The 23,371-nt window shown below is 49.2% G+C and overlaps 2 protein-coding genes across 2 annotated transcripts in view; one reads left to right on the top strand and one right to left on the bottom strand.

Annotated features, from left to right (window-relative positions):
• The window catches only part of LOC149869885 (uncharacterized), a 499,172-nt gene that overhangs the window by 338,284 nt on the left and 137,517 nt on the right, over positions 1-23,371 (top strand). The gene's annotated exons all lie outside the window — the stretch shown is intronic.
• On the bottom strand, positions 3,657-22,700 carry LOC149869892 (uncharacterized). The gene is made up of 4 exons (XM_090034452.1): positions 22,694-22,700; positions 22,048-22,164; positions 13,338-13,522; positions 3,657-12,857 (listed from the first exon to the last, which is right to left on the bottom strand). The coding sequence occupies exons 1-4, from the start codon at positions 22,698-22,700 to the stop codon at positions 11,244-11,246; spliced, it is 1,923 nt and encodes a 640-aa protein (XP_089890578.1). The 3' UTR covers positions 3,657-11,243.

Genomic DNA, 23,371 nt, shown 5'->3' with positions numbered 1-23,371 from the left:
TGGCTCTTATCTGAACTTCCCCGCAAACCGGGGGGGGGGTGGGTCCCCCTCGGCCAATCGCACCAACAGGGAGTGGGGGGAGGGTCTCCCTTCAACCAATCATGAGATGCCTTATTGCAAGACAGCTGTGGCTACTTCTGGGAGCGCCATGGTGCTCCACTGCCCACCCAGCAGTTGCAGGAGGGGCACCGGTGCTCCTGCCGGCCACCACTGCCTGTCACCTAAGCGGCAAGCACAGCCAGTCAGGGGGTGCGCCGACACGCTCAGGGTGTGCACCCCCAAGTAAATGATGTCAACGTCGTCTCCCTTATCCAGGTGGTGAGTAACCTGGTCGTAGAAGGAGATGAGGTTGGGCAGACATGACCTACCCATGAGAACTGCTGGCTGTCCTTCAGCATTTTGCCTTCTATTAACTTACCACATATGGGCTCCTTGAGAAATGTTTCAAGGATTTTTCCTGGGATTGATGTCGGGCTGATTGCCCTGTAGTTCCCTGGGTCCTCTCTCTGAAGTGATTCCATAATAGCTCAAAATAAGGAAAGGCTGAGGGCTCTGGGACTCCTCAGCCTGAAAAAGGGAAGGCTGAGAGGGGACTTGGTAGCAGCTCACCGCTACATCAAGGGCATAGATCCAGGGGTCGGTGAACAACTGTTCACCAGGGCAGCCTTGCCTAAAAATCAGAAGTAATGGCCACAAACTCCCTGAAGACCGTTTCATGCTCAACATTAGGAAAAACTTCTTCACAGCCAGGGTGTGCAGACTGTGGAATAAGCTTCCTCCAGATATGGTGCTATCGCCTACCCTGGAAATCTTCAAGAGGAGACTGGATGGTCTCCTTGCTGGGCTCACCTGACCCCAGTTGTCTTTCCTTCCTGGTGCAGGGGGCTGGACTCGATGATCTTCCAAGGCCCCTTCTGGCCTGACAACTTATGTGCCTTTGGAACCACCCTTAAGGTAACTAGAGGATGCTATCAAATGCCCACCCCCACCGCTTCCCCTACCCAGTCGTCTTTTCTCCAGGCTATATAAGCCCAGTTCCCTCAGCTTCTCCTCCCAAGTCATGTCCCCCAGCCCCCTCAGCACCTTGTTGCCCTCTGCTGGCTATCTTCAACCTGTCCACATCCTTTCTCTATTTGGGGCCCCGAGAACAGGACCCAGTACTCGACATGTGTACTCACCAGTGAAGAATAGAGGGAAAGAATTACTTCCGTCGATTTGCTGGCAACGCTCCTACCAATGCAGCCCAGGATGCCGTCATCCTTCCTGGCGACAAGGGCACACTGTTGACTCAAATCCAACGTATTGTCCACTGTAACTATGGGGTTTATCCTTGGCCATTGGGTTCTGGGATGGGGCACTCACTCAGACCTCCGTGCCCCTGGGGTTGTCCTTGAGTCCGCATTCAGCAGAGACCGGTGGGACAGCATTTATTAGGAAACAGGATTTAGCAGCACACACGCACTCACAGCTTGCAGGGGAAACCACACGCACCAACAAGCCGCAACTACAAGGTATCGGGGGAAACTGGACCGTTCCACCGCAGGCTCCTTAAAGGTACACTTCATATAGCAGAGTAACCCCAGGTCCTTTTCTGCAGAGCTGCTCTTTAGCCAGGTGGTCCCAAGCCTGTAGCGGTGCCTGGGGTTGTTCCATCCTAAGTACGGGGCTTTGCACTTGTTCTTCTTGGACCTCATACGATTTATTTTGGCCCAATCCTCCCATTTGTCTAGTCCACTCTGAATCTCAGCCTCACCCCCTCATGTAGCTATTACTCCCCCCAGCTTGGTGTCATGCATGGCCTTGCTTAGGGTGCACTCCATCCCTTCTTCCAGATTGTTAAGGAAGATACTGAACAAAACCTGCCCCAGAACCAACCCCTGGCCACTCCACTTGATACTGGCTGCCAAATAGATCTTGAGATATCGATCACTACCTGTTGAGTCTGATGATCCAGCCAGCTTTCTATCCACTTTACAGTCCATTCATCCAACCCAGACTTCCTTATCTTGCTTGCAAGAATGCTGTGGGAGACAGCATCAAAAGCCTTGCTAAAAATCAAGGGTTATGCTGTCCACTGCTTTCCCTGCATCCATACAGCCAGTCATGTTATCATAGAAAGCAATCAGGTTTGTTCCTAATCACATTCTGATCCTGCAAGTTCTTCACAATGGATTCCTTGAAGACCTGCTCCATGATTATTCCAGGGACTGAGGTGAGGGTGACTGGTCTGTAGTCCCCTGGATCATCTTTCTCCTTTTCTTAAGGATGGGTGCTGAATTTGCCCTTTTCTGATTATCCAGGACCTCCCCCAGTTGTCATGAGTTTTCAAAGATAATGGCCAGTGGCTCTTCCGTCACATCAGCCAATTCCCTTAGCACCCTCCACTGCATTGCATCTGATCCCATGGACTTGCACATGTCCAGATTTTCAAAATAGCCCCTAACCTGCTCTTTCACCACTGAGGGATGCTCCCCTTTTTCCCAAACGGTGCTGCCTGGTGCAGTAGTCTGGGACCTGACCTTGCCTATGAAGATTGTGGGAAAAAAGACATTGAGCACTTCAGCCTTTTCATCACCATCTCTCACTAGGTTCCCTCCCCCATTGAGTAAGAGACCCACACTTTCCCCGAGCTTCCTCGTTTGCTGACATACTTTTAGAAACCCTTCTTGTTCCCCTTCAAATCCCTTGCTAGCTGCTACTTCAATGCTTTGGCTTTCCTGATTTCATCTACTCATGCCCAAGCAAAATTCTCATACTCCTCCCTATTAATGTGTTCAATTTTCCACTTCCTGTAAACTTCCTTTTTGTGTTTAATCTCACTGAAGAATCTTATGCTAATCCAAGCTCTCCATTTTTGTTGCCCTCTGATGGACTCTGCAATGTGTCCACATCCTTTTGGTAGTGGGGGGCCCACAACTGGACACGACTCCAGATGTGGCCTCCACAGTGCTGAATAGAGGGGAAGAATCACTTCTCTTGACCTACTAGTAACACACCTACCAGTGCAGCTGGGTATGCCCTTAGCCTTCTTGGCAACAAGGGCACACTGCTGACTCATAGTCACCTTATAGCCCACTTTAACCCCCAGGAACTTGTGGACTACCTCCTACAGGACACTCACAGAGCCAAACAGCTTTGGCACAAGGAGGGAAGCCTCAGTATTCCCAAAGGGAGATTACAACATGCTGCATTTCACCCGGACGATGCCCTCATTCTTTTCTAACCCTTCCACAGAAGAGGCAGGACCCCCTTCTACAAGTTAACATACCTTTTATGTCTAAAATTGTGAAAACAGGCACAAGATTTAAACAACACAACCTTGAAAGACAGCAAGAGGTAGATCATTTGCTTGTTACACATAACAGTTGCTTGCTCAGCAACATTTTTTGTTTTGAGAACTGTTATCACCTTTTTGCTTTTAGGAAAGGAAGAAACATTTGTTCCCAAAGAACTGTAAAAGACATCATAAAGCAGAAGGGTTTTTCTTATCTTGGAATATTTTTAAACATACAGCATCAGCATCTTTTTCAATTTTTTTTCCTTCACTCTCTTTTCTTAGTCAAGTTAGAGGCCTGGATAAATTTATTTCAACATTCCCCGCTCTTGGGCCTCTTAGGCCCAACATACTAGGTATTTATAGCCATTAATCTTTTGAATTCTAACTCTTCTTCTTCTTTACTGTTAGCTATTTCAACATACATGTTATACACTTCGTTTCTTTGCATAGAGGTTGACAAGCTATCTTGCATTTGCTTAGCAGCACAATTTCAGCAGCAACATAGGAGCATAAGCACTAGGCATATTCCAATAAAAATAACAAACAATATTAACAACTCATGAATGATAGCAGAGTGTAAGGACCTAAAAATGGAGTTGAACCATGTACTGAAATTCCAACTGTCTCACTCATGCAAGTTTGGCTGCTTCCTTTTGAATATGTTGGGCAAAATCCTGGATTTCTTCTGAGTTATCGGGGAGATAAGTGCAACATTCTGTATCTACTAAAGCACAGACTCCTCCTTTGCTAGCCAGTATGTAATCTAAGGCAAACCTGTTTTGTAGCGTCACACGTCTTAGTTCCTTCATTTTATCATTTCTGTCATGAAAACCAATGGCAGTGGCACTAGCTATTTTCTCTTGGGATGCTGAAACTTTCTTGATTTTGGACACAGCTAAGCCTGCGCTATAGTTGGGGAACATTATACCCCAGAATCTTTGAGTTTCTGTAATCTCTCGCACATTGCCAATCTTTCCTTCAGGCAAATGAGATTTTAGAGCAAAGGCAGAATGTGCTGCGGAGACATAGCATAGGAAGACATAGGAAGATTTTTATAGGCCTTATCTCCACATATAAAATAGTGACCAGCTAGTGCAGTAAATCCCCCTGTATTACAGTGTGGGGCCATCATCTATTGTGAATAGTAACCTGATAATTTACTTCGGGGAGAGTAATCAGGTATCCAGGAATGATTAGAGACGCATGCACCATTTACTTTAAATTCTATTTCGCATTTACTGATTCCTACTGCAACGCGGGATCCATTACAGGTCCAGCAACATTTTCCCGGGGTGGCATACACTAATTGTATATAGTCAGATCGATTACAATTTACATCTTGCCAAGTTTTGTTTCCCTATAAATCTGTATAGTAAGGGGTTAACATTTGGGTTGCATTCAGAGGTACTGGTATCATAGGGATCCCTCCAGTGGAATGGAGAGGGACATGGCTACATATCCAGCATGAGAAATATTTAAATTTATTGCATATTGGTACGATAGTTGGAGAAAAACATTTTTGATAAACCTGCCAGGGAGGGAGTGATCTTCTTAACCTGTTTTGAAGTATAGTCTGATTTATAAAGTTCTTTTTAGCTGGTGAGTCTTTAAGTTAATATAAGATGATCCAACTGGAAAAACTGAGAATCACCGAAGTCACTTAACTAACCCCCCCTTCGGGAACCAGGAACTAGGTAGAGGCCTTTTTCCTGTCCCGAAGGGCAGTGGTGCTGTTGGGGCACATCCTCTTCACTCTGTAGTGGCAAATCCTCTTCGCCAGTAAGTGCTTGGCTCACTACTGGTCTTGTGCTCTCCTGCTGGCAGGTGCTAGGCTCACTACCAGTCTGGGGAGGCTGATTACAAGATTGAAATGGAGGAGACTCTGGGTGTAACGGGGCTGATGTTTTCTTACTGTGAAGCGTGAATCTACGTGGGGAGTCCTTGACACTTTACTGCAGTGTTGGTGGTCAGGAGTACCTGGAGGGCAACGTCATAAAGACTTGCCAATGGAGACCGGCAGTTGGGATGGACAAAAAACACAGGCATGGCCTGAGGAGGGGAAATCACCACAGCTTTGGTAGTGGAGTCTGCCAGAGCATTCCCACGTGTGACATCATCCGAAGGTTTCTGGTGGGCTTGGCATTTAATTATAGCAATAGCAGAAGGCAATTGTAATGCATTTAGCAGGGCTTCTACATATGGACCATTACTGATTTTGGTACCTCCCGACGTGAGGAAGCCTCTTCGCTTCCAAAGTTGACAATAATCATGTACAATACTAAAAGCATAGCGAGAATCAGTAAATATATTAACAGAGGCACCAGAGGTGAGGTGAGGGCCACAAGCTCAGAAACTTGAGCTGAATGCACATCAGAAAGGGGATGGCTTTCTATGACATCATATTGGGAACATACTGCATATCCTGCAGCAAGGGAGCCTTTTGGGCTTCTGTGACATGATCCATCAACATAGAATACTGGCTCTGGGTTTTGCAGGGGGGTATCTTTTCATAGATTTCATAGACATCAGGGCTGGAAGGGACCTCGGGAGATCGAGTCCAGCCCCCTGCCCAAAGGGCAGGAAGTCAGCTGGGGTCATAGGATCCCAGCAAGATAAGCATCCAGTTTACTCTTGAAGGTGTTCAATGTAGGTGCTTGAACCACCTCCAATGGCAGGCTGTTCCAGACCTTGGGGGCTCGGACAGTAAAGAAACTCTTCCTTATGTCCAGCCTGAAACGGTCTTGCAGGAGTTTGTGACCGTTCGACCTCGTCATCCCTTGGGGCGCTTTGGTGAACAGACGTTCCCCCAGATCCAGAGAGCGGTGGCGGATGGGTCATGTTTGACCTGGAAGGACGTGGGCAGTGGGGTCCCGCAGGGCTCGGTTCTCGGGCCCGCACTGTTCAACATCTTCATCAGTACTTGGACGAGGGGGTAAAAAGCACCCTGTTCAAATTTGCTGATGACACTAAGATGTGGGGGGATGTGGGCACACTGGAAGGATGCAACAGGCTACAATCAGACCTGGACAGGTTGCAAGGGTGGGCAGATGAGAATAGGATGGGATTCAACACAGACAAGTGCAAAGTGATGCACCTGGGGAGGAACAACCGGCACCATACCTACAGGTTGGGGAACTCCCCTCTTGTCAGCATGGAGGCAGAAAAGGATCTTGGGGTCATCACTGACTCCAAGATGAACATGGGCCGGCAGTCTGGAGAGGCAGTTAGGAAGGCCAACCACACCTTGTCCTGCATCCACAGATGCATCTCGAGCAGGTCCAAAAAGGTGATCATCCCCCTCTATGCGACACTGGTTAGGCCGCAGCTGAATTACTGCCAGTATAACTAGTGGCCTGTTATAAACTAGTCAGGGGGGACCAGCAGGCATTGGGGGAGTCCCTGTTCCCCCGAGCACCGCCAGGAGTGACCAGGAATAACGGTCACAAGCTGGCAGAGGGTAGGTTTAGGTTAGATATCAGGAGGCGCTACTTCACAGTCAGGGCGGCTAGGGTCTGGGACCAGCTTCCAAGAGAAGTGGTGCAGGCTCCTACCCTGGGGGTGTTTAAGAGGAGGTTAGATGAACATCTTGCTGGGGTCGTTTGACCCCAGCACTTTTTCCTGCCATGGCGGGGGGTCGGACTAGATGATCGGCTCAGGTCCCTTCCGACCCTTGAAACTATGAAGTTTAACAGTGATAGCCGCTGAGGCTACAGCACGAAGTCAGGGAAGAAAACCAGCGGCAGCTGGGTCAAGAGCAGAACTATAAGCGACGGGATGACAGTTGTCTCCATGCTTTTGAGTGAGCACAGCAAGTGCAAATCCATCTCTTTCATGACAAAAAAGGAAGAAGGGCTTAGCGTAATTAGGAAGGCCTAAGGCAGGAGCTTGTGATAGAGCTTAATAGAAACAAAAACAGCTTCAGCCTCTGAGGTCCAGGGTAAAGGTTCAGGGGTATTAAAAAGAGCCAGGTTTTGTAGTGGCTTGACTATAGGAGCATAGCCCAGTATCCACTGGCGGCAGTAGCCAGCCATACCTAGAAAGGTACACATTTGGGACACAGTGGTTGGCTTAGGGATTTTAAGAATGGCTTCTATTTTGGAGGAAGAAAGCAGTCACTCTCCAACAGAAATATCATGACCCAAACAGTGGACGTGGGGAAGACAAAGATGTAGCTTTTCTTTAGATGCATTATGGCCTTTTAGGGCAAGAGTGGTGAGGAGAATTAAAGAATTAGTTTACAGGCTTCAAGGGAGATAGATGCCAAGAGCAAATCATCAACATATTGCACAAGCACAGAACCCTCCTTAAATACTATGTCATCTAAGTCTTTCTTTAGTATTTGAGAAAATAGAGAAGGGCATTCGGTATAACCTTGGGGCAATCGAGTCCAGGCAAACTGGAGTCCTTGACAGGTAAATGCAAAGAGAAACTGGCTATCAGGGTGTATAGGGATAGAGAAAAATGCAGAGCACAAATCAATGACAGTGAAATAACATGCATCAGGAGGGATACAGGACAAGATAATAACTGGGTTTGATTTGATTCTTACGGGCTGGGCGGTATGGATTTGCCCTACTTCATTAGCATGTTGGGACCAGAGAGATGGAGAGACAGCCTTTATGATTTTTTCTTGCAACACAGAAAGATCAGAGAACCCAGGCACAGGGAGTGAGCTAGCTAAGACAGCGAGCACAGCCAGTTCATTAACACAGGGAACATCTAGATAAACACCATTAGGAGAACAATAAATGGTACAGCCAAGTTTACAAAGCAAATCTCTTCCCAACAGATTAACAGGAGAACAAAGACTGAGGAGAACGGCATGCTGATCTGAAACAGGACCTAAAGAAACATGGAGAGTAGAATGGCTTGCACCTGTGTCTACTAAACATTTTGTAGAGAAGCCATTTATCACACAGGAAATAAAGGGATCTTCTTGATTAAGCGAGAGAAGTGGGGCTGTGATGATGTTACTATTCCTCAGGCTGTCCTAACAGGAGGCTCTTTGATTCAGGACAGAGAATTGAGTGAGAGGAGGTGGTGGCAGGTCAACTGTCATCTCCGGCTGGCCAGGCTGATGAGGACAATGGGCCTTCCAGTGTCCTTGCTGACCACAGTAGTGACAACTGTCACTAATTTGGGACTGAAAACCTCCTTGTCCCATCCCACGACCATGTCCCCTGCCTCTAAATTGTCCCTGAAGGAACCCTCTGCCTCTGCCCCTCCTAAAAGTCTGCATTTGTAATGACATTAAACTTATTTTCTGTGATTTTTTTCTTTTCTTGACAGGTTGTACAATGATTAGCAATGGTGATTAGTTCCGCCAGTGTCTTAGTTTGCTAGCCTACAGTAATTATGAGCAGATGTTCCTGGACTTTAGGAAGGAGTCCTTGAACGAAAGCAGCAGCAACTGCTTCTGGGGCAGTTTCAGCTGCCTCTTCAATACCTGAATGTCTTTCAAATACTACTTTTAAGCGGTCTATGTAACCCGCTGGGGATTCTCCTTTATTTTGCTTGCAATTATTTATTTTTGCCCAGTCAGTTTTTCTAGGGCAAATCTTAAGTATGGCCGCAAGAAGACATTCTCGGGCACTCACGAAGTGACCATCTCGTCCAGGATCTTGAGCAGGCCATTGAACCTGCATGATAAGGTGATCATGAATGTCAGAGAGCAAAATACTTCTCATTAATCTGCCAGGTCAGCTCATAACAATTGATTGCAGTTTCCAATTCATCTTTAAACTTCTGGGGTTCTTCCCGGATGTTGGGGAATTACTTAACAAGGTTTAGGAGATCTCCTGGAGTCCAGCGGGCATTAACTGTGACTGTACATTCTCCATTTGGACCCTTCCCTGGGAGTTGACATAAGGACATTTGGAGAGCCTTTTTGAGTTAAGGAGGCAGGAGTGGACCATATTGGGTGCTGGACCTTAAATAAGAGGAGGCTGAGGCTTCAGGAGACAGCCACCTGGCTTCCAGTGAATGCGAGTATGCCTGGGGGGAGGAGATTATTGGGTGAAAGGTTCCTGGAGTGAGCTTTTCCCACTGGAAGAGTCTATTTGGTCACTCTGGATTTCTTTGGATTTAGATTGTGCCTGGGACTGGTATGGGGTTGGCACACTAATGAAATCAATTATGTCTTCTACAGATTCATTCTCAGTCAACCGTGGATAACGTGGTGCTGGTGCTGATGCTATTGATGGGGGAATCCCCTGTTGGTACCTTGGTTTTCAATTGCTTTACCTGAGATTTCAGTTTGTCTTGGGAGTCCTTAAGGCTCTGAACTTGAGATTCTTGATGTCGTTTGGAAGCTTCCTCATACCAATCAAAAAATAAATCCCACTGAGTCTGTGGCACTTTACTGACTTTTGACTCAAGGGCTCTGTGGAGATGAATGATTTTACTTAACTCAAATGTTCCCTCCAGGGGAAACTGCAAACTAGAGTCATCTTTGGTATACCTATGTCATTTGTCTAAAAACTTACAACTCTTATGGCCACAGCGTGTGTACATGTACAATGCTGGAGTCCCTTTTGGCGGAGCCGATACATCTCTAGATCCTCTGCTCCCCACTTCTTTAACTCAATTCACACAGGTCTTTCACACAGGAATGGCTTATTGAGGGTGTTCGGTCAGGTCGTGAGATTTGCTAGTGGCACAGAAATGCTGTGGCTAATGTCCAAAGACAAGACTCCATGGCAATAACAGCACACAATGCAGTTACCCATGGCTCATTTATGAGGGTGGGGAAAGGTTAAACCTGTGCACTGGGTCATGAGGTTCCAGGTGGGCCCCCTTGCATTCAAAACTGCCCTTCTGGGCAGCCTTGCGGCAGCTGAACCCAACCTTAGTCCCAGACCTGGTCAGTGGCTCATATTTCTCAATTCATACTCTCAATTCACACAAGGGAATTTCTACGTTGAGGCACAAGGTTCAAGAGCATTTCTCCAGTCCCAGCCTTGGTCAACGCTTATCGTGGAAAACACTCACACTCTAGAGTTTCCACCTTGCACCCTTGCTTTCGAAGAACAGGCAGAAGTCCAGTGTCCTCGGGGCAGCCGCACAAGGTTTTCACTCCTAGTTCCAAAAAGGAACTTAATTCACATGGGGAAACACATTTACTGACAACAGCAACACAGTCTTTAACCTTTTTCTACTCACACTTGCTACTTACAGTTACTACTTACACAGTGGGTCTGAAAATTCTGGCAGCAAAAGGTCAGACAGAGTAAGCCTCAAGCAGTGAAGAGGAAGACGCAAAGACAGCCTCTCACTCAAAAGCCAAAATAGAGATTTCAAAAGGTCTATTACTGTGGTTTGGCGCAGTGAAGAGATGTCCGTGTGCCGAATGATCACTTAGGACATGTCTATCTGAGTCATGGCACCATAAACGTGGAAGAAATCAAACTTCACGTTGTGTTTTGGTATTAGAATTAACACACCCAGTCTGAGTTTACTGGAGCTCATACAAGCGATCGCAGGGAGGGTGCTAAACAGAACTCCTCCCTTCTACAAGTTAACATACCTTTTTGTACCTAAGACTGTGAGAACAGACACATGATTTAAACAAAGCAACCTTGAAAGAGAGGAAGAGGTAGATCATTCGGTTGTCACGCATAACAGTTGCTTGCTCAGCAACGCATTTTGTTTTGAGAACTGTTATCACCTTTTTGTTGATTTTAGTAAAGGGAGAAACATTTGTTCACAAAGATCTGTAAAAGACACAATAAAGCAGAGGGGTTTTTCTTATCTTAAGAGTATTCTTAAACATAAAGCACCAGCATCTTTTTCAATCTTTTCTTCACTTTCTTTTCTTAGTCAAGTTAAGAGGCCTGGATAAATTTATTTCTACAGGAGGAAGTACTTCCCACTCTCCAAGCACACATGTGGTTTCTCCTCTGTGTGGATACGCTGGTGCTGAGACAGGTGGCAAGATTAGATGAAGCTCTTCCTACTCTGAGCACTATTATAGCTTCTCCCTCATGTGAATAAGCTGGTGCCGAGCTAGGTTGCAGGACTGAGAGAAGCTCTTCCCACACTCTGAGCACTGATGTGGCTTCTCCCCTGTGTGGATACGCTGGTGCTGAGCCAGGGAGGAGGAATGCGTGAAGCTCTTCCCACACTCTGAGCACTGATGTGGCCTCTCACCTGTGTGGATACGCTGGTGCTGAGCCAGGTAGCCAGACTGAGAGAAGCTCTTCCCACACTCTGAGCACTGATGTGGCTTCTCCCCTGTGTGGATACGCTGGTGCAGAGCCAGTTGGGAGTAGGAAGTGAAGCTCTTCCCACACTCTGAGCACTGATGTGGCTTCTCCCCTGTGTGGATACGCTGGTGCTGAGCCAGCCTGCATGAGAAAGTGAAGCTCTTCCCACACTCTGAGCACTGATATTGCTTCTCCCCTGTGTGGATACGCTGGTGCTGAGCCAGGGAGGAGGAATGAGTGAAGCTCTTCCCACACTCTGAGCACTGATGTGGCTTCCCACCTGAATGGATATGCTGGTGCCGAGCCAGGCGGGTGGACTGAGAGAAACTCTTCCCACACTCTGAGCACTGGTGTGGCTTCTCTCCTGTGTGGATGCGCTGGTGCTGAACCAGGTTGGAAGAATAAGTGAAACTCTTCCCGCACTCTGAGCACTGATGTGGCTTCTCCCCCGTGTGGATACGCTGGTGCAGAACCAGCTGGGAGTAGGAAATGAAGCTCTTCCCACACTCTGAGCACTGATGTGGCTTCTCCCCTGTGTGGATACGCTGGTGCTGAGCCAGCCTGCAGGAGAAAATGAAGCTTTTCCCACATTCTGAGCACTGATATGGCTTCTTCTCCATGTGGCTATGCTTGTGCTGAGCCAGGGAGGAGGAAAGAGTGAACCTCTTCCCACACTGTGAACACTGATGTGGCTTCTCCCCTGTGTGGATGCGCTGGTGCTGAACCAGGCTGGAGGAATGAGCGAAGCTCTTCCCACACTCTGAGCACTGATGCGGCTTCCCGACTGTGTGGATCCGCTGGTGCCGAGAGAGATTGGATGAGTGAGCGAAGCTCTTCCCACACTCTGAGCACCGATATGGTTTCTCCCCCGTGTGGATATGCTTGTGCTGAGCCAGCCTAATGGAGTAAGCAAAGCTCTTCCCACACTTTGAGCACTGATATGGTTTCTCCCCTGTGTGGATACGCTGGTGCTGAGCCAGGCTGGAGGTCTGAGTGAAGCTCTTCCCACACACTGAGCACTGATGTGGCTTCTCCCCTGTGTGGATACGCTGGTGCCGAGCCAGCTCAGAGGAGTAAGTGAAGCTCTTCCCACACTCTGAGCACAGATGTGGCTTCTCCCCCGTGTGGACATGATGGTGCTCAGCCAGCTTGGAGGAGAAAGTGAAGCTCTTCCCACACTCTGAGCACTGATGTGGCTTCTCTCTTTTGTGCGTGCAGCAGTGCCTCGCCAGGTCAGAGAGCTGACTGAATCTCTTCCCACACCTGGTGCAGTGGTGTCGCACACACTTGTGCTGGGACAGGTCTTGCAAGCAAATGAAGTTCTTCTTGCACTCAGTGCAGTGGTGTGTCTTCCTCCCTAGGTGGATGTGCTGGTCCTGAAATGGGGAGAAAAAATGTGTGAAGGTCTTTCCACCTTTGACACAGATGTGCCTAACACATTCCCCTCTGCACATGTAGGTGCTTGATGAAGTCTGTGGGGCATACAAAGCTCTTCCCCCATTTGGTGAAGTGGAGGGGTAGCTCTCCAGAATGGGTATGGCAGTTAGCAATGAGGGCAGAGAGACCGATGAATCTCTTCCCACACTTGATGCATACATGGGGCTTCTCCCCAGTCTACCTTATCTTGTGAAGAGCCAGGAGTGGTGAGCATTTAAAGTTTTTCCAGACCTACAGGTAAGGATGAGCTCTGCCCCCGTCTTTGGCAGTGAGCTCCGGCTTACCTCTGAGGCCCTCCCCACTGCCTTTGCTTGGCTGCAATGCATCTTTTCAGTGAGCTCCACAAATTCTTGCCTGCACTCAGGGCTGTTTCTAGGTTCTGCCCCTTCTCCACCCTCATACCCAACTGGAGACAATACCTGGTTCATTACTAGACTCTCCTTCTGCTTTTGGGGCCTCTCCTGACTCTCATGCCATGGCACCTTCTCAGGTGTCAGGGAGCCCATCTGACCCAAACTCCCTGGGGAAGTTTGTGTTGGCTCCAGGTCTGCAGACCCTTCCACAGGAGGCTGCTCCTCAGCTCTGCTCAGCAGCCAGGCACTTCCTGCATGGGGAAGAGAAACTCCAGATTAGTCCCTACGCTGCTAGCAAAGGGCAAACACTGCTATTCCGTCTACTGGGATGGGCCTCAGAGCCAGCCTGGACCTTCGCATTGTGTTCCCTCAAGAAAACAAGGTCTTCCTGTCAAAAACCCAAGTGCTGGGCTGAGGGCGGGGCAGGTCCCTGTGCTGGGCTAATGTTACCTACTGGGTGAAGATCAGGTCCAGACTCTCAGATTATCTGGCCCAGCTGTCCATACCATCACTTTAGGCCCTGCTGGGTTAAGCACACACGGGACGTGCATTAGGGCAGTGACTGAATAGCTTCGTGATCTAAGGGGCTGAGGATGAAGCGGGGACGTACAACTGTGGCACTCTCTTCTGAGAGGAGCAGGGCTGTGCTTCCTGCCTGCTTCCAGGGAAAAGGTCTTGTGCAGGGAATGCACCCCTGGAGTGCTGGGAACTTTGCCTGTCAGCAAAACACCCGAGTCCCCTGGAATGGTGAGATCCCAGCTCTCACTCTCGTTCTCTCTCTCTCTCTCTCTCTAGGCATAGCTTTCTGAACCTGAATTTTATTAGCGAAGCTTGAGCTAGGTTTCCACAAATACTCACCTGGAAACCAGGGTAATATTGTAATTGTTTTGTTTGTCGTCCCTTGCATGTGTATTACTACTAGCACCATCATAAATTTCATATACTTAGCAATAAATAACTTTTATAGTCAAACTGGTGATAACCGGGTGAATTTTTCCTTCTCTACTTCCCCTTCCCCACTTGCCCCACAGGAAAACTTCTTTTACCTAAGCCAAAGTTGCTGTAAAGCCCCAAAGTACCGTGGGGTCTGCTCATCAAGAAGCTGTTGGTGTCACTGGGCATAACCCTAGGTAACTCAGAGGGATGAAAGACCATGACTGTCGATAAAGCCCCCCTATCTAGACCCAGGCGAGCCAGGACCCCCCCTTGCCCAACCTTTGTAAGCCTTTCCTTGGCTCCTGTAATCTCCTGTCCTTCTGGAAAACAGGCAAGCTGAAACTGTTATCTGTGGAATGCAAAGGCACCGCTCGGAGAGAGAAAGGAGGAGGGAAAGGGGAGGAGGAGGGGGCCAGCTAGTGGAAAAATACTGCACAAAATTACTAGGGCATAAATATACACTGTTGCAGGGCTAGGGGCGCAGGATTTGAGACCATACAGTCTCCCTGCGCCTTTTACTTGAGCTCAAATAAACTGTGTACTTCTCACCCCAGTGTATTTATTTGGCGCGACGCACACCGGGCAACGAACCCAATTGTTGCCTCCCTCAGGCACCTTGTGCCGGCAACAGTTTTTGGCGCCCAACGTGGGGCTCGAGGCTAACATTTTGCCTTGCCCAGATCCCTCCTGGGGTCGACGACTTGCGGCAACGACTGACGCCCAGCGCGCACCGGTGGTTTTATCGGGGGCCTCGGCAGAGACGTGGTTTGATCGACCCCGGAGGGCACAACGGTGCAACGCACTCAAATAGTGGAGAAGCAATCGTGGGCGATGGTGTGGAACCGGTCCCTTGGACAAGGCAGAATAAGCTCAGCAGTCTAAGCATTGCCCGTTAAGACCTGAGGACACCCAGTGTCTCCCTGGAGTATGGGGCAGGGACAGAGTACGGTTGGCAGGGCACGGTGTACACCCTTAGAATGCATTCTGACTAAATGGAAACTGTTTAAGTCAGATCTAATGACTAAAAATAATCTTAAAAGGTTCTGTACAGTGGAATGGCCTCACTATCAACTGGAGGATCAGGAAAGGTGGCCTCCGGCAGGGTCAATTAACTATAATACAATCCTCCAATTACTCCTGTTTTGTCAGCGGACGGGTAAGTAGAATGAACATTTGTACATGCAATTGTTTACGGCTTTATGAAATAAGACAGATATTTCGCAGAAGTGTAATTTGACTCCGACAGGATCGGTAGTTGTCAGTGTTGACATTCCCTCAGCATTCCCCCCAACCACTGTAATGCTAGAGTCAGTGTCCCCTTCGGCTTTAACACCTCCACCATATAAAGATCAGATGCCCCCCGTTCCAGAGATCCCTCCCTCAGTGGGATTTTACCCTTTACTTACTAAAACTGTAATAGCCCGGCCTGGGGCAGATGGGCGTGCAGCCCAGACCATGCAAGTATACACCCATGTACCTTTTAATCCGGTGGACCTGGCGGCTTTTAAGGCACAAGCTGGAGAATTTTCAACTAGCCCAAGTAAGTTTAGCTCTGTCTTTGAGAGATGTTTCGCTAGTCATAAGCCTGATTGGGACAATATATCCTTACGCGAACCTTATTATCTGAAGTAGAGCAAAATCAAGTTATTTCCAAAGCAAGGGAGGAAGCACAGCGGAGGCATGAAAGGGATCCCATCAATGTGCCTGGTCCGGCAGATGTGGTTCCCCTAGCAGACCCTAGATGAGACCCTAACAACCCTGTGGATCATACCCGTCTTACCTCTTACAAAAAAAGGAAGACTTAATGGGTATGTCTGTAGCACAAATCCTGGAGACTGCAAACAGGGCGTATACCCTCAGAAAGGAAAAAAAGGAAAAAAGACAAGTTAAAATGCTAGTAGCAGCAGTACAGGCTGAAGTCAGAGAGAGAGAAGGTGGGAGAGGCAGGAGTATAAGGGGTTGTGGGCGCGGGTGCCCTGGCCCACAAGAAAGACGCCTGGGATGAAACCAGTGTGCCTTATGCTGGCAAGAGGGACACTGGAAGAATGAATGCCCAGAGAAAGGGAGAGACTGTACTCCTGTAATGGCAGCGGAAGGACAGGCGTAGGGGTGTCAGGGGAAACGGACCACCCCACCCCTGGAACCCCGAGTAAAAATGCGGATGGGAAATTCAGAAGTTGATTCTTTGGTAGACTCCGGGGCAGCATGGACCGGGATAAATCAATCTCTTCAACTTCCTGTAGCGGACTCTCTCACCGTGGTAAGTGCCAAGAGAAAAAAAGACTCAGTGCCCAGTATATGCTCCTGCAGAATGTGCTCTGGGAGACCAGGCTCTCTCTCACAAATTGGTCTACCTTCCAGATTGCCCAACACCCCTGCTAGGACGAGACCTGCTTTGTTGATTAGGTGCATCACGGCATTTTACCCAGAATGAAATAACCCTCACATTGCTCCCTGAAAATGCATGAATAATGACCCTCGCGATTGAACCCTCGGCTATGAATGCCCCCCGGAGTGGAACCAGTGGGAAGACCAGGTATACCCTTTGGTGTGGGCAAGGGGGGTCCCCGAAAAGGCTACACATCAAACCCCCATTAATATCCAACTACTGCCGGGAAAAGGTCTGGTACGAATCAAGCAGTACCCAACCAAAAAGGAAGCCAGAGAGGGACTGCAGGAGACTATAGACCGTTTCCTGAAGTACGGCATACTGCGAGAGTGCCAGTCAGCCGGGAACACTCCTGTCTTGCCTGTACTAAAGCCTGATGGCACATATCGACTGGTGCAGGACCTAAGGGCGGTTAACGAACGGGTTAAAACTATTCATCCCCTCGTCCCAAACCCATATACCTTGCTGGCCTCCATAGAAAAGCAGTATACTCATTTCTCAGTTCTTGATTTGAAAGACGCTTTCTTTACGATTCCAGCTGACCCCCGCTCTCAGGAGATATTCTCTTTTGAATGGGAGGACAGAAAAAGGGTTAAGAAACAACTTTGTTGGACAGTATTAGCCCAGAGATTTAAGAACTCTCCTACCCTTTTCGGCCAGTCCTTAGCCAAAGACTTGGATGAGTGGAATAATGAGCGTGAAGTCCTCTTGTTACAATATGTGAATAATTTATTAATTGCTGCTGTAGATTTAATCTCTTGCCTTAACGCCACTGTAACCCTCCTGAACTTTATTGGACTTTGAGGATATCAGGTGGCTCGAAATAAAGCTCAAACTGCTCTCCCCAAAGTACGATACCTGGGATTTCACATAAGGCAGGGGGAGCGTCAGCTTTCAAGTGAGCGAAAGGAGGCTATATGCCAGGTTCCCACCCCAAGCAACTGTAAGCGGCTCAGGGCGTTTCTCAGCATGGCAGGATTTTGCAGAATATGGATCCCTGAATTTAGACTATGGGCAAAACCACTATATGACTGTGTAAAAGGGGCAGACCATGACCCCTTTTATTGAACTTCAAAAGCCGACAAGGCATTTAAAATACTAAAAAAAAAAAACTAATGAAAGCTCCCGCCCTGAGTTTACCGGACCTTTCTAAACCTTTCCAATTGTATGTGCATGAACGAAAAGAGATGGCTCTGGGAGTGCTTACTCAATTGTTGGGGGCGTGGAAACATCCCGTTGCTTATTTCTCCAAACAGCTTGATCCAGTTGCCAAGGGATGGCCAGGGTGTTTACGAGCAGTTGCGGCAACTGCCCTACTACTTGAAAAAGCTGAAAAGTTAACGCTGAGAGAAGTTGTGCAGATGTATACCCCTCATATAGTCCAGGCTCTGCTAGATGTGAAGGGGGGTCTCTGACTCACCCAGGCTCGAGTAGCTCGGTACCAAGCTAAGCTGTTGGAGAACCCTGAAGTGACTCTGCAAACCTGCCCCTCCCTCAGCCCGGCTACTCTCTTACCTGAAATGGGAGAACAAGAGCATGATTGTTTAGACATCATAGATGCACAGTACTCCAGCTGTCCAGACCTACAGGATCAGCCACTTCTGAATGCTGATTGTGAGTGGTACACTGATGGCAGTAGCATTGTTGTAGAAGGGCAAAGGAGGGCAGGTTATGCTATTGTGACCCTCTATGATGTTGTTGAGGCCAAGGGTTTGCCCGCCAGAACATCTGCTCAACTTGCTGAACTGGTGGCCCTGACCCGGGCGCTAGAACTGTCAAAAGGGAAACGGGTCAACATCTATACCAATTCTAGGTATGCTTTTGGAGTACTGCATGCCCATGCTGGCCTATAGAAACAAAGGGGACTGCTGACAGCCCAAGGCTCCCCAGTAAAGTATAGACCCCAAATTCTCCGACTCCTGAAAGCTGTTCAACTTCCCTCGGCAGTGGCAGTAATGCACTGTAAGGCACATCAGAAAGAGAATCAAGACGTAGCCAGAAGTAATGCCCGGGCAGACAGAGAAGCTAAAATTGCTGCCACCCTGAGGACGTCGAGACCTGCTGACACCCACATGCATGCCCTCATTCCATCAGTGGGGGAGCTCCCAGATCCCCAGTACTCGTATAAAAAAAAAGAACTAGCCAATAAGCTTGGTCTCCAAGAAAAGGAGGGATGGCTCTGCTCCACTGACGGAAAGATCCTCCTACCAAAAAGCCTGACCCAGCCAGTGCTGCAACGACTACATCAAACTACTCACGCCAGAAGAGAAGCTCTCACTCAACTAATAAACAAATATTTTCTAACCTCTGGACTTCGACCTCTGGCCTCCCAGATACAGGCCAGCTGTTCAATTTGTCAAAAGAATAACCCTCGACCCAGTCTCTCAGTACCTCCAGCCACTTTAAAACCTACCCCAGGCCCAGGACTGGTTTGGCAAATAGATTTTACAGAGTTCCCCCGAACTCAAGGATTCAAGTATCTCCTCGTTATAGTAGATCGATTCAGCAAATGGCCTGAAGCCTTTCCGTGTTGCAATTGTACAGCCAAAACTGTAGCTCTAAAATTCGTCCGGAAAATTATTCCCCGCTTCAGACTTCCCCAGTAAATAGAATCTAACAATGAAACACATTTCACTTCAAAGATCTGCCAGGAGGCCGCTCTGCAATGGCCCAATGCTTTGCCCCTTGCTCTGCTTCGCATCCGTGCCCTCCCAAGGGAAGATTAGGGCTTTGCCCCTTTAAAATTATGTTTGAAAGAGCATGGCCTATAAACGGGACGCCAGTTCTAGCAGAGAAGTGAAAAATAAGATGTAATATTTTGTCACGGTATATGTGCTCTCTGTCTGCTGTTCTTTCTTCTCTCCATAAGTACATTAAAGACTTGCAGCCTCTTCCGCTGGATGCTCCAGTCTACTTGTTACAGCCGGAGAATTCCGTGCTTGTTAGTACCTAAAAAAATGAGCCCCTCCAAAAGAAGTGGAAAAGACCTCACACTGTCCTACTAATTTCCCACACAGCAGCAAAAGTCGACAAACACAAGAACTAAATTCATCATGAGACAAATTTGGCATGATCTTTCTCCCGTCGTATGGAGTGGGCCGGTTAGCCAAGCTGTATCGTCAACTTTCTGCGTTTCTTACAAATTTGCCAATAACACTCTAGCTATTGAGCATCTCGGGGGGAGGAATTGCTCCATTGGGGGTGAGGACTTGCAGAAGGGAAAGATACAGCTCCATATAGAAACACAAGTAACACAAACAGCACACTGATAGAGTTACAAAGACACTAGAAATGTACCCCTAATAAATGAGCAAACCCCAAAGTGATGGGCAAATCTGGGAATAGGGGGCAATTCTCATATAAACCATGGCGGATTCACTTTCCGCCACAACCTGAAATCTTTTGAATCCCACCTTTGCCATGAAGCCATTTAATGCAGCCTGAGACCATGATGAGACTCTTCCTGGGTTTCACATCAACCTGACCAGAAGCACCCAGGGACAGCCTCAGCTTCTTTCTTCTCCCACAGGAATGGCTACACACAACCTCTGTATACCATGCTGATTTCAAAGGGGGACAACAAATCCCATAATGCCCTGGGAAACGGTGGCTACTTTGGCCTGGGGAATTCTCTCATACATTGCTGACTGAAGATAGTAACTTAAGATCGTGGCAGCCCACGGAAACTAGATCAGGGATGAAAACCAAGACAGCAAACCTGCTTATCCCCTAACATCTGCCATTAGAAGGCAAAGAAGGGAACAGTTGCTTGTTTCCATATTGTTCAGTTTCAGAGTGGGAACAACACTTGCCTGGACACATTACAGCAGGGATGGGCAAAATATGGCCTGTGGACCAGATCCAGCCCATGGAGAAGCTTCATCCAGCCCATGGAGGGTTCCTCGGACTGGCCTGGCAAAGGTGCTGCCTGGCTGCGGCGCATCCTGCTGCCCGCTGGGCAAACAGCGGGCCTGGGATGAGTCTGCGGCTGAGCTGCCTTTCTAGGCAGTCCAGGCAGCTGCAACTCTTTCTGCCTGTCGCTAGGCAGGAAGGAGCAGTTGGTAGTAGTGCACACCAGCTCCCGGCTCCCACCCACCATGCCCCTGCGGCACACACCTCGCCAGCTCCAGGCTGGCTTGCTCAGGCAAACCAGTGGCAGCACGAGAGAGAAACTGCAGCTCGGTACGGGACAAATGCATCTCCTCCGGACACCAGTGGTTCCAGGTATAGTCATCTGGAGCCCACGCAGGGTTGCCCTGAGTCTCCTCTGTGTCACCTGCATCTCCAAGCTGTCCAACGGGCCCGTGGTGGCAACGCAGAGCAGACACAGGGCAGCCCTGCACGGGCTCTCCTGTGCCGCTGCTGCTCAGCTTGGGCCCCAGTACAGGTTCGGGAACTGGCCCTCCAGGCTGAACAGCCGCCGCAGCAGCTGCATCAGGGAAAAAAATGTTGCTTTTTGTGGGGAAAAACTGGCTCCTCCTTCTTGCTGCCACTGGACAATTTTCAGTGTGCCTGCCCGGAGTCCGCACTGCGCTGGGCTGCCCTGCGGCTCCATCACGGCTGACCTGTGCGGCAGCCCAGAGGCAGCAGTGCCCAAGCCACAAGAGAGCTCAGTTAATCGCAGGCAGCCACACAAAAAACTGCCCGGCAGCGGTGAGGGGGAGGGTCCGCTTTCCCCCCACAACAAACATGTTTCTGCCCGGCTGCTGCTGCTACTGCTCAGACTGGAAGGGCGAGTCTGGAGCTGACACAGGCCACGCAGGACCAGGGCTAGGACTGTTGGTCCCCAAAGCTACCGTGGGGTTAGGGGCAGCAGCCAGAAGGAGCTGCCCTGCCCATGCTACATGCCCAGGGGCGGGTGAATGCGTCAAGGCCGGGCAGAGGTGGGGTACGCCACGCTGGGGCTGTGCGCTGTTGGCAGTGGCAGGGAAGCTGCTGCAGGGTATACGGGCTCTGGGTTGTTGTGGGGCGGGAGCAGACGCTGACTGTCTCAGTTGGGCTCATGCAGCTGCTCCTATGCACATCCCACATACCCTTAAACCCTTAAGCCCCATTTGCTGCTACACACAGACCACACACACAAACCACAGCCCCTGACAGACCCCATGCCCACCCCCCAATACCCACAAACCACCCATACCCACCCAAGCACATCCACAGCCTCCCCCCATACCCTAATCCATGTACACACCCACAGCCCCCTACAAATCCCATACCCACACACCTATGCTCCTTAGGAGTGCACCAATAAGACATTTTGGGAGATCCCACCGCTGGGTGCACCCTGGGATGGTGTGGGGGGGACAAGGCATGTGCCCCTGGTTCCACAGTTAGCACTCTGCAATGGTAGCACAGGTTAGGCCTCCTGTTTCCAGGTCCTGCTGGCACTCTGGCCATGGAGCTTTACTGACAGCAGAGTCGGGGCGGGGTGGACGGACAGGCACAACTCACCTGGCAGCATGTCTTCTGATCTTGAGATTTCCCCATGGTCTTCATCATCACAGGTCCAGAGCTCCACCTGTCCTCGCTGGATGTTGCTGATTAAATCAGGTGTGGGACCTTGATATCCTGTGTGGGCAGTGGTTCAAAAGCATTTGTGACGGGGTACTGGATGCAGAATTCAACTGGGATTTGGGGAATGGATCCAATGAAGTCAAGGTGTTTACTAGGGCCTTGATGGACAAGGGAGGATGGGCATTTAAGATGAAAGAAAAGGCACTGCTGGGAGAAACCTTCAAGAGATAACAGTCCTCGTCACCCAGGTGGATGAGGAGTGGTCATAGGAAACAACCACTCCTGACTTAGAAGGGGGCAGTAAACTGACAGATTCACCAGGGACAGGTGTGGACATGCGTGATCCATGCATCTGTACTTCTCAACACAGATCATGACATCTCCGCCTGTTGGACTATAGATAGGCACAGGACCCATACCAGCTTACCAACAGATAGCACCGACCTAGTGAAGGGACACTTGGAGGGGCTGGACGTGTTTACGTCAGCAGGCCCAGATCATCTTCCTCCAAGGATGATGAAGGAATTGGCCAGTGTCACAGCAGAACCAGTGGCACGACTGTCTGAGCACTTCTTGTACTCACGATGCATCCTAGAGGACTAGAAAAGGGCCAAGATGGTCCCTATTTTCAAGAAGGGGAGGAAGGACGATGCAACCTATAGGCTGGTTAGTCTCATGTCCACCCCTGGGAAAACCTGTGAAAAAATTATTAAGGACTACATTTGCGGGAGCCCAGCAGGAAAAATAATGCTGAAGGGTAACCAAAATGGATTCATAGCAGGTAGATCCTGCCTGACTGACCGTGTTTCTTTTTACAACTATGGCACAAAGCGTTTGGATGCGGCAGTCGAGGTAGATGTCTTTTAAAAGATTTTAGGTTGCGCCAGAGGAGAAAGCAGACCTCTTTAACCAATTCTTCACCCCTGTTTTCTTGGGCAGGGACCGGGACATCCCCACTGTGATGCAAGACGGACTCGAGGGGAACGCCTCCAGACCTCAGGTTGGGGAGGACCGGGTCAGAGAGCTTCTGGAGGGGCTGGACGTGTTCAAATCAGCGGGTCCAGATGATCTTCACCCCAGGGTGCTGAGGGAGTTAGCAGGGGTTGTTCCAGGGCCCTTGGCACGGCTTTACGAGCACTTGTGGTGCTCGGGCCAGGTGCCGGGTGACTGGAAGATAGCCAACATGGTCCCCATATTTAAAAAAGGGAGGAGGAAGGACCCAGGCAACTATAGGCCCGTCAGTCTTACCTCAATTCTGGAG

Source organism: Crocodylus siamensis, chromosome 2 (genome assembly GCF_052110815.1).
Source record: "Crocodylus siamensis isolate JL-2025a chromosome 2, ASM5211081v1, whole genome shotgun sequence".
Taxonomy (NCBI): domain Eukaryota; kingdom Metazoa; phylum Chordata; order Crocodylia; family Crocodylidae; genus Crocodylus; species Crocodylus siamensis.
This window is presented reverse-complemented; position numbering and strand designations above follow the sequence as displayed.